Genomic DNA, 12,096 nt, shown 5'->3' with positions numbered 1-12,096 from the left:
CATTATGAGGACTGGTTGGCTTTCCAGTAAGATTGGATCCTCTTAGATTAGGAGGTCTCAGTAGAAACAAAATCACTGCAATAACCATCCAGGCCATCAAGATCATGGTAATACTGATGCCATTATCACCAGAAGGTCCTGGCACTAAAGACAAACAACAAATATATTTGCAACAAAAAATGTAGCATGGTTATAATATTGTTAGATAATTTAAGAATAAATTCTAATGTTCAAGTGCCATTTTCAAAAATTGCATTACACATTTGAAAATATACAATGAAAAATTGTATACACATTTTAAGAAATACAATTATGAAATATTACATCTTGAATTTTCCTTTCTTCTTGTGAGAAAATCTAAATGGTAAATGGTACAAAATAGTCATAAGACGAAACCTATTAAATGAGGATTTAAATATACAGTGGTTCTTAATATTTTGGTGTGACAGAATCCTTTGAGAATTTTAGAAAAATTAAGGACTCTTTCCACTGTAAGAATCCATGTATACACACTCAGTTTTGCATATGATTTGGGAAGGTTCATGAACCCACAAAGCCACCCATCCCCAGATATACTGAGATCTACAAAACCCAGGTTAAAACCACCTGATGTACAGTAAAGACACTCTACCTCAGGACAGGAAAATTCTGAATTTTAATTACAAAAGCAGCATGAAAAAATAACAGAGCTTAAGGAAAAGGAACCATGTGAATTGTATAATATATAAATTAAAGATCCCTTGAATGATATTCTCAAAGAGATAGTAATTTGGCCTTCTTTTTTAACAAAAAGAAGTTGGATTCAGATACAGATATTCTAAAATCTATCCATTTATCAGGAGAAAGAAGTCAGGGCTGTATGTGTCAGTAATAGTTTCTCCCAGCTCCTCAGGCAGCCATGTCTTATTTAATTCATTATTACAAGTACCTAACACAGTGCTGGCCCATGGTATGAGCCTAACAAATTTCTGCTAAATAAAACAGACTTATAATTGACGTATATTAGAGAACTCAGTTGTCATAAATGAAAATTACAGAAGATAGATTTTTTTTAAGTTATTTATTTATTTATTTATTTATTGAGAGAGAGAGAGAGAGAGAGAGAGAGAGAGAGAAAGAGAGAGAGAGAGAGAGAGAGAGCGCGCGAAGAAGGGGCAGAGAGAGGGGGAGAGGATCCACACTGTCAGCACAGAGTCTGATGTAGGGCTTGAATTCACGAACCGTGAGATCATGGCCTGACCTGAAATTGAATTAGACACGTAATCAAACTGAGCCACCCAGGAGCCCCTATTTTAAGAGATAGAGAACGAGAGTGTAAGCAAGGAAGGGACAGAGAGAGAGGGAGAAAGAATACCAAGCAGGCTCCGCACTGTCAGCACAGAGCCCTACACGGGGCTCTATCTCATGAACCATGATATCATAACGAGCCGAAATCAAAACTCAGAGTGTGTTAAGGGACTGAAGCCACCCAGGCACCACATGAGAGGGTTTTGTTGTTGTTGTTATTGTTGTTGTTGTTGTTGTTGTTGTTTTTAAAGCAAATACCATTGGGACACTTGGGTACTCAGTTAAGTGTCTGAGTCTTGGTTTCAGTTCAGGTCATGATCTCACAGTTCATGAGTTCAAGCCCTGCATCAGGATCTGTGCTGACAGTATGGAGTGTGCTTGGGATTCTCCCTTTCTCTCTGCCTCTCTCTCTTAAACATTAAAAAAAAGCAAATACTATTATTTTTATTGCTAAATAATAGCTAAAATTTGAATCGTTACTTTGAACCAGGCATCTCTGTTAATCCTTTTAACAATCTTATTTTATGGTAAGTACTACCATATTTTCATTTTATTGATGAAGAAACTGGGGAAAAGGGGGGTTAAATCCTAATGTCATACAGTTGGTATGTGGCAAAGCTGGGATTTTAATACAGCTGGCGTCATTCCAGAGGCTGTACTTTTAACCAACCTCTTTGCCATGTCAGAATCTCTGACAATACCACAGAGTGAGACAGAACCTGAAAATTATTAGTCCTGTGAGTAGTAAAATTAGAAAACACAGATTTAAAAAGGATTTTTGATGAATAAGCTTGTAAGTAGAGGTTAGGTAAAATTAGATTATTTAAAGTTAAAGAAAGATAACTGTGACTTTTACACATTATCACTTCTTATGGTGCCCCTGTCTCAGAAATAAAATGCCAGATTAATGGTATAGACCAGAAGTGAAACCCCAATGTCAATTCTTATGTATTATTCAATTTGCAAAGTGGGTCTCTTCCTTTCATTTTATTTTATTTTATTTAAATTTTTTTAACGTTTATTTATTTTTGAGACCGAGAGAGACAGAGCATGAACGGGGGAGGGTCAGAGAGAGGGAAACATAGAGTCTGAAACAGGCTCCAGGCTCTGAGCTGTCAGCACAGAGCCCGACGCGGGGCTCGAACTCACGGACCGCGAGATCATGACCCTAGCCGAAGTCGGCCGCTTAACCAACTGAGCCACCCAGGCGCCCCTCTTCCTTTCATTTTATAAGTAATCTCTACATCCAGCGTGAGGCTCGAACTCACAACTCTGAGATCAAGAATTGAATGCTCCAACAACTAAGCCAGCCAGGTCTCTTATTTTTTGATACTCTTTGCACATAAAATATTCTTCACGGGGTTGAACCTTGGATCACTAATTTACTAATTCATGTCTTTGTAGACATGAAAATGCCTACTCTCACAGTCATGTTATGGTTCTCAGTTTCCTGTAACTGTCTCCTAGCTTGGTTCTTATTCCTGTCTTTCTTTTCTGCATATTGCTGCCAGAAAAGTCTGCTTAGAACACTGCTCGTAACAGATCTGCTGACCAACCCAGTGACTTACTCTCTGACTACTGCTTCAACTCTGAACTCTTCAGCCTGGCCTTTCCTCATAGGATTTGGCCCTACTCATCATATTAACTCTAAATATTTCTCACATAAAGCATCCTCTTGTTCTAGTCAACCATAGTATTTTCTTCCTTCTTTAGCCAGTGGTAGTCTGGTCTGTCTATGCTTAAGAATAGCCTGTGATGACAGCAATACCACAGATTCTACAGCTCTACCTCACACCATCTAATTCAGGAGCAGCTCAGGGATGGGGTCAGGAACCAACAATATTTTAAAAACTTCCCAAATGAATATGATGCAACAGTTCAATGCTAGTTTGGCTGAAAGAATTTGACAATTTTACAAACTCAGTCCTGGGGTACTCATGATTTTTTCCCTGTCTAGCATGTGCTTACAAATAACCACCATTTATTCACCTACATCACTCTCTTCTATAAAAATCTCCATTTTGGGGGTACCTGGGTGGCTCACTCAGTTGAGCGTCCAACTTCAGCTCAGGTCATGATCTCACGGTTTGTGGGTTCAAGACCCACATCTGGCTCGCTACTGTCAGTGCAAAGCCCGCTTTGGATCCTCTGTCCCCCTCTCTCTTTGCCCCACCTCTGCTTGCACTCTCTCAAAAGTGAATAAACATTTTGTTCTCACTTTTGAGAGAGAGAGCATGAGCAGGGGAGCGGCAGAGAGAGAGCTAGACACAGAATCCAAAGCAGGCTCCAAGCTCTGAGCTGTCAGCACAGAGCCTGATGTGGTGCTTGAACCCATGAACTGTGAGATCATGACCTGAGCCGAAGTGGAACATTTAACCAACTAAGCCACCAAGGCGTCCCAAAAATGAATAAACATTTTTTAAAAAAATCTCCATTTTCTCAGTCCTCTCCTTCCTTTCTTCTCTGGACTAGTGTAGCATTCCTAGTTTGAAGGAATGGCTTCCTATTTGTTCTAATTAGGACATTAACTTTTCAAGAACTGAGACCATTTTATAGCTGTTTGACTCCATTACTTCTTAGCTATATAATCTCTGTGCCTCAATTTCTTCACCTGTGAAATGGAAATATTACTATCATCCTAGAGAGTAGTTGTGAGGATTGAAATGATCAGTACATAAGGAGCAGTTAGTACAGTGACTGGTACACAGAAGGTATTTAATACCAGTATTGAATACCCCAGGAGGTATTCATTACCAGTATTATGCACACAGAAAAGTCTGAGTGCAGATATATCCTGGCGTGAATAACTAGGCTGGATAAGATGCTGAAGTGGGAATGGAAAAGGGTCAAATACAAATAGTACTAGGATGGGAGAAGCAAAACACGTGGTGACTGACTGGACTGACAGTAGAAGGGGGAAGAAAAGAAGTTAAAGATGCCTCTAAAGTCTGTGAAGGGTAGTAATGTGCAGTAAAATTTTTCTACTTAAAAGGCTAAAAAAAAAAAAAAAGGTTAAATGAATATCATTTTCCTAACCTTCAAAGTTTGATAAGTTCATTTCTCTTATTCTCCAATAACTCAAGGCTCCTCTCAGAATAAAGAATAATAGTAAATCATTTAAAGTTGAACCTCTTGGGGTGCCTGGGTAGCTCAGTTGGTTAAGCATCCAACTCCTGATTTTGGCTCAGGTTATGATTTCATGGTTCTTGAGACTGAGCCAGAGCCTGCTTAGGATTCTCTCTCTGTCTCTCTGTCTCTCTCTCTCTCTTTCTCTGTCTCTGCCTCTCTCTCTCTCTCAAAATAAATAGACTTTAAAAAAAAAGTTGAACCTCTTGACCATAGTCAGTGTTTTTCTATTTATACTAGCCCCATAAAATTAAGATGGCTCTAGAATGTATTTTCACATAGGTATACTGTGCAAGATTATTTTTTTTTTAAAAACCTAGAAAAAAATAGAAACAAACCTAAATGCCTGCCAAGAGTGTCTGATTAGTAAATTAGGGGAACATCTGCACAATGTAATACCATGAAGCTGTAAAAAAATGTTTAGGGGACTTTCCATGAGATATGCTTTTTTTTTTTTTTTTGACTGAAAAAAAAAAAAAAAGGTGAGAAACTGTGTACCAAGAAAGGAAGTAAATAATATACAGTTTGCTTGTACATGAATACATTCTGGAAAGATACATAAAAAGCTAATAATACCTGAGACAGCACCTGAGTAGATGAGAAAATGTAAGGAGGAAGATAACTTTTCAGTGTTTATTAAGTCCTTGATTTGTGAACTATATATAAAAAAATAAATTGAATTAAACAAAAAAAGTTCAGGATTGGAGAGCCTGGGTAGTATCTGAACTGAGTTGGACTTCTTGAAATATTCAGAAACAGACATGAATAGAATCACTGATGGCATTCTGTGATTATTTGTAGTCCCTTATGACAAGATTCGCTTTTTCATAAAGTCTCCAAACAGGTATGCTACTCAAACTCCCTCATACTACATGTAGCTGATACAAACAAATATAACAGGCAGCTATTTTTTTTAATTTATTTTTATTTTATTTTTTTAAGTTCGCTCCATGCCCAATGTGAGGCTTGAACTCACAGCCTTGAGATTAACAGTTGCAAGCTCTACTGACTGAGCCAGCCAGGTGCGCCTAATTTTAAGTTTTATTTTCATTTAAGTAACCTCTATACCCAACATGGGGCTTGAAATCACTACCTCAGGATCAAGAGTTGTATGCTCTTCCAACTGAGCCAGCCAGGCACCTCAAGGAATAGAGATTTTAAAGTCAGTATAGAAAAGTGAACAGGCACTGATCCCCGGGGTTTTTACTGTGATAACTTTTTGACACATACAAATATTAAGGGGCACAATCACATGGGAGATATAAAATCTGTTTCCTCACTGCCTGGAAATGATTTGCCTTAAGAGAGTAAATACATTTTGCTGTATCGTCTGGAAAGATGTCAAATCAAAAAATGTAAAAGGACTCTGTGCATCAAAATACAGCATTCTGCTTTGCTTAACGTTTAAGTCTTTAGTTATAAGCAAATGTATTAGAAATAGCTTGTCAAATGGAATATTCACAGTGAAGCTATTAACTTACCTGGACACCAGGAAGATGAAGGAGTAGAGAGGGATGCTCTAAGAGCTGGTAGATCCCAAGGGATTATTTCTACAAACTTACATAGGCTTCCAGTGGAAAAGCAGAAATAGAACAACAGTGAAAGTGGTGCATTAGCACCAGGAGGCTTTAACTCTGCAATTTTGGGGCTGTATGGAGTAATTACATTATCCTCACAGTATAGCTACCTGTTTTCAAGTTGATTTACTCCAGAATTAAGTTAGTGATAGAGCTGGTTTCCACACAACACTTTATCTGAAAGGCAGTCTTTCAGAAGAGTGAGCAGACTTGCTCCCTACTGCTCTAGAGAGCAAAACTATGGGTGGACACCACAATGAAGTGGGAGTTTAGCTCAATATAAAGAATCAGGCACTATTCAGTGATCCATACTTACTATTGTAATGTCCTCTTAATAAATTGATCCTTTTGTCATTTTGAAAAAAAAAAAATCATGTACCAACTGAATCTGCTAATATACTGCAGCTAAATTCTGCTCCCACACAAAGTAATGAGCTCAGATTCAATTAAATCACCTCAAATGCATGCAACAAACCATGGCAAGCACAATGAGTATTGTGATATAATAAGAAATATAGGGGCATCTGGGTGGCATCGTCGGCTAAGCATCCTGACTCTTGATTTCGGCTCAGGCTGTGATCTAACGGTTGTGATACTGAGCCCTGCATCGGGCTCCATGCTGGGTGTGGAGCCTGCTTAAATTCTCTCTCCCCCTCTCCCTCTGCCATTCCCCCTCACCTGCATGTGTGCACACATACATGTGCGCGCGCTCTCTCTCAAAAAAGAAAAAAGCAAAACAAAACAAAAAAGGAAAAGAAAAAAAGAAATATATATTTGGTCTTCATTCCAGTTCCTAGCACAGAAATCCTAAAACTCTTGGAATTTCCTGAGAGATAGGAAAGAAATGTCATTTTGTAATTAATAATAAACGTTTCAACCAAACCTGAGTTTACGCTAATGAAGTGACTTTGGGGGGCCTCTGTAGGCTTCAGGATGGGGTCTGGTTGCCAGAGTTTGACCATATAATTAGAGAGCTGGAACTTTCAGCTCCACTACCTAACCTCCAGGCAGGAAAGTGGCTGGAGATCAACTTACTCACCAATGGCCAATGATTTTATCATTCCTGCCTACAGAATAGAATCTCCATAAAAACTCTAAACAAAGAGGTTCAGAGAGCTTCCTGATTGGTGAATACATAGAGGTGCTGGGAAAGTGGCACACTCAGAGAAAACAGGGAAACTCTGCACCCTTCCACCACATATCTTGCCCTGTGCACCCTTTCTATTTGGCTGTTCTTGAGTTGTACCCTTTATAATACACCGGTAATGTAAATAAACTGTTTTCCTGAGTTCTAGGAGCCATTCTAGCAAATTACTGAACCTGAGTAGGGGACAGTAGGAACTCCAGATTAAAATATATTTATGAAAACAGCATAAATTCACTGGAGAAAATTTAGAATACAAAGAAAAGTAATTCTAACATCTACAGGAAACAACTGCATAAACCATTTAAAAACATGACTTTCAGAAAGGATTTCCACCAAACACTAAAAGAACCAGGGAAGAAAAACTGGCCAATATAACTAAATTAATATTTAAGCTCTAGAGTTTTGTCTTTATGTTTAGATTAAAGAAATGACATTTCAGTCAAAGAAGTAAGAGTATATTTGGTTTACAGGTGGAGTTGGGCTCTAGGATCACAGATACCACAAATGTAATAAATACTTGTTTTTCCATAAGAAGTTCAATAAGATTATTTTCAACTAGAAGAACAGGTTTTAGCTTTACCTGCTGGAGGAAAATTTTGAGCTGCTTATCAGAAAGCACACTACAGATTAATGAATGCTACTGAAAAAGCAACGTAAAGAAATCTGGAGTGGGGGAAACACCACACATCACCCCAACAACCTAACACAACGTCTACACATTACCGTTACCTTCTTGTCCAGAAGCATATAATTACTACCCTGATGCACCAATGGAAAATGTTCTGACAAAATTTCTACTTTGGGCTAAGCACTGTAATAGCTCCTATTTCTTTAAGCTGTTATATTTACAGAATTTAATGGGACACCCAGTTCACATAATAGTAACAATAATTAATAATATAATAACAAGTGCCTTTAAAATAGTACCTTACTATGTTTTAGCTTCATTACAAAATAAAGTGGAGCTCAGCTTCGGGATGGTATGTATAAGCACAGAGCCTATTAATAAATGCAATTTAGTAACATGTCAAAAATCTTAAAATGTACATAAAATGTAGCAAGGGAAGTTAGAATGTTGAGATTTAGAATGGGATCAAACTTGGGGCACCTGGGTGGCTCAGTCAGTTAAGTATCCGACTCTCGATTTTGGCTCAGGACATGATCTCACAGTTTGTGGGATTGAGTCTGGCTCCTTGCAGACTTAGGATTCTCTCTCCCTCTCTCTCTGCCCTTCCTCTGCTTGCACACTCCCTCTCTCTCCCAAAATAACTAAATAAACTTAAAAAAAAAGAAGTTTAAAAAAAGAGAATGGAATCAAACTTAAGTTATTGACTTAAAACAGATGGCTATTAGTTGTTATATGTAAACCCCCAAACAAAAACTTACAGTAAACACACAACAGATAAAAAAATATAAGCATAACACTAAAGAAAGTCATCAAACCAGAAAGGAAGATAGCAAGAAAAGAACAGAAAGGAACTACAAAAACAGCCAGAAAACAATGAACGCTATGGCAACAAGTATATGCCTATCATTAATTACTTAAACTGTATTTTTTTTTCTTTTTTAAGAGGGAGGGCACACGTGAGAGGGCAGAGAGAGAAGAGGAGCTTACCGAAAGCGGGGCTTGAGCTCACCCGAAGAGGGACTCAAACTCATGAACTGTGAGATCATGACCTGAGCTAAAGTCAGATGCTTAATGACTGAACCAGCCAGGAGTCCAGTACTTTAACTGTAAATGAACTAAATTCTAATCAAAAGACAGAGTGGTGGGGCACCTGGCTGGCTCAGTAGGTAGAGCATATGACTCTTGATCTCAGGGTTGTGAGTTCAAACACCACGTCGGGCATAGAGCTTATTTAAAAAAAAAAAAAAAAAAAAAAAGATATAGATTGGCTGAATGGATTAAAAAAACAAGACCCAGGGTGCCTGGATGGCTCAGTTAAGTGTCCTACTTCGGCTCAGGTCATGATCCCGTGGCTGAGCCCTGCGTCTGGCTCTGTGCTGACAGCTAAGAGCTGGAGACTGCTTCAGATTCTGTCTCCCTCTGTCTCTACCCCTCTCCCCGCCCCCTCTCAAAATAAAAATAAAACACCAAGAACAAAACCAAACCAAAAAACAAGACCCATGTATATGCTGCCTATAAGAGACTCACTTTAGATGTAATGACATACAGAGACTGAAAGTAAAGGCATGGTAAAAGATATTCCATGCAATAGAAACCAAAAGAGGGTGCCTAGGTGGTTCAGTCAGTTAAGTGTCTGACTTAGGCTCAGGTCATGATCTTGTGGTGCATGGGTTCAAGCCCCGCATTAGAGGGGTCTGGAGCCTGCTTCAGATTCTGTGTCCCCCTGCCACCCTGCCCCCGCTCTCTCTGCCCCTCCCCCACTTGTGCTCACTCTCTCTCTCAAAAATAAAGAAATAAATGTTTAAAAAAAAAAAAAAAAGAGGGGTGCCTCGCTGGCTCAGTCAGTTAAGCATCCAACTTTGGCTCAGGTCATGATCTCACGGTTCGTGGGTTTGAGCCCCATGTCAGGCTCTGTGCCGACACCTCACAGCCTGGAGCCTGCTTCAAGTTCTGTGTCTCCCTCTCTCTCTCTCTCTCTCTGCCCCTTACCTGCTCATGCTCTCTGTCTCTCTCTGAAAAATGAATAAACAAAAAAAAAAAAAAAAAAGAGGGGCGCCTGGGTGGCACAGTCGGTTAAGCGTCCGACTTCAGCCAGGTCACGATCTCGCGCTCCGTGAGTTCGAGCCCCGCGTCGGGCTCTGGGCTGATGGCTCGGAGCCTGGAGCCTGTTTCGAATTCTGTGTCTCCCTCTCTCTCTGCCCCTCCCCCGTTCATGCTCTGTCTCTCTCTGTCCCGAAAATAAATAAAAACGTTGAAAAAAAAATTAAAAAAAAAAAAAAAAAAAGAAACCAAAAGAAAGCTGGGGTAGCTAATACATATATCCAACAAAATCAATTTTATTTATTTATTTTTGAATGTTTTTTATTTATTTTGAGAGAGAGAGAGCATGAGCAGGGAAGGGACAGAGAGATAGATGAGAGAGAGAATCCCAAGCAGGTTCCACACTGTCAGCACAGAGACTGATGAGGGGCTTGATCCCATTAACTATGAGATCATGACCTGAGCCGAAATCAGGAGTTGGACACTGAACTGACTGAGCCACCCAGGTGCCCCAGACAAAATCAATTTTAAAACAGACTACATAATAAGAGACAAATAAGGGCATTACATAATGATGAAGGGGTCAATCCAGTAAAAGGATACAATAGTTGTAAATATTTATAGGAGCACCAAAATATATAAAGCAAATATTAACAGACCTCAATGGAGAAATAGACAGCAATACAATAATAGCAGGGAACTTTAATACCTCACTTACGCCAATGGATAGATCATCCAGACAGAAAATCAATAGGGAAACATCAGCCTTAAATGACATGTCAGATCAGATGGACTTAACTGTATATATAGAACATTCCCTCCAAAAGCAACAGAATATACATTCTTCTCAAGTGCACAGAATACATTCTCTAGAATAGATCATATGTTGACCACAAGTAAGTCTTAATAAATTTAAGAGGACTGAAATCATATCAAGCATCTTTTCCAACCACAGCAATATAAAACTAGGCTCTACACTGAACATGGGGCTTGAACTCGGAACCCCGTGATTAAGAGTTGCATGCTCTACCAACTAAACCAGCCAGGCACCCCAGAAAATTTTATAAAATCAAAAATATCCTGAAACAAACAAAAATGCAATTATAACACTAAAATTTTGGGGATGCAGCAAAAGCAGTTCATTTATTATTATTATTTTTATGTTTTATTTATTTTTTAGAGTGAGACAGTGTGAGTGGGGGAGGGGCAGAGAAAGAGAGGGACACAGAATCCAAAACAGGCTCCAGACTCTGAGCTGTTAGTACAGAGCCTAACATGGGGCTCAAACTCACAGACCATGAGATCATGACCTGAGCCAAAGTTGGATGCTTAACTGACCGAGCAACCCAGGCACGCCACGAGCAAAAGCAGTTTTAAGAGAGAAGTTCACAGTGATAAATGCCTACTTCTAGCAATAAGAAAAGTCTCAAACGATCTAACTTTATACCTCAAAAAGTAGAAAAAAAAACAGAATAGAGCCCAGAGTTAGCAGATGGAAGGGAATAACAAAGATTAGAGTAGAAATCAATGATAAAGAAATTAAAAAGATACTAGAAAAGACTGATAAAACTAAGAGCTAATTCTCTGAAAAGATAAACAAAATTGATAAACCTTTAGTCAGACTAACCAAAAAAAGAGAGAAAGGACTCAACTAAAATCAGATATGAAAGAGATGTTACAACTGATACTATAAAAATATAAAGGATCATAACATTAGTATGAATAATCATACACCAACAAACTGGACAACCTAGAAGAAATGAATAACCTCCTAGAAACATACAGCCTACCAAGACTGCATCATGATAAAACAGAAAATCTGAGCAGATTGATTACTAGTAAGGGGACTGAATCAGTAATCAAAACCCTCCCAACAAACAAAAGTCCAGGACCAAACAGCTTCACTGGTGAATTCTACCAAACATTTAAAAAAGAATTAACACTAATCCTTTTCAAACTCATCCAAAAACAGAAGAGGAGGTAATTCTACTAAACTCATTTTATGAAGCCAACATTACCCTAGTACCAAAACCAACAAGGATACCACAAGAAAAAAAGGTACAGGCTAATGTCCCTTATTCACACAGATGTAAAAATCCTCAAAACATTAGCAAATAGAATTCAACAATACTTTAAAAAGATCATACATCATGATCAAGTGGGATTTACTCTAAGGATCACAAATCAGTCAATGTGATATATATTACATTAACAAAATTAAGGATAAAAGTCATATGATCATCTCAATAGATGCAGGAAATGCATTAGACAAAATTAAACATCGATTTATT

At 38.5% G+C, this 12,096-nt stretch overlaps 1 protein-coding gene across 2 annotated transcripts in view; it reads right to left on the bottom strand.

Moving 5' to 3' along the window:
• SMIM14 (small integral membrane protein 14) overlaps positions 1–12,096 on the bottom strand; it is a 79,632-nt gene that overhangs the window by 5,212 nt on the left and 62,324 nt on the right. For both annotated transcript variants that reach the window (XM_003985429.6, XM_023253189.2), the window contains exon 4: positions 2–144. In XM_003985429.6, coding sequence (XP_003985478.1) covers positions 2–144 — 143 coding nt within the window. The remainder of the gene's footprint in view (position 1; positions 145–12,096) is intronic.

Source organism: Felis catus, chromosome B1 (assembly GCF_018350175.1).
Source record: "Felis catus isolate Fca126 chromosome B1, F.catus_Fca126_mat1.0, whole genome shotgun sequence".
Lineage (NCBI taxonomy): Eukaryota > Metazoa > Chordata > Mammalia > Carnivora > Felidae > Felis > Felis catus.
The sequence above is the reverse complement of the archived record's forward strand: the minus strand, read 5'-3'. Positions and strand labels throughout refer to the sequence as shown.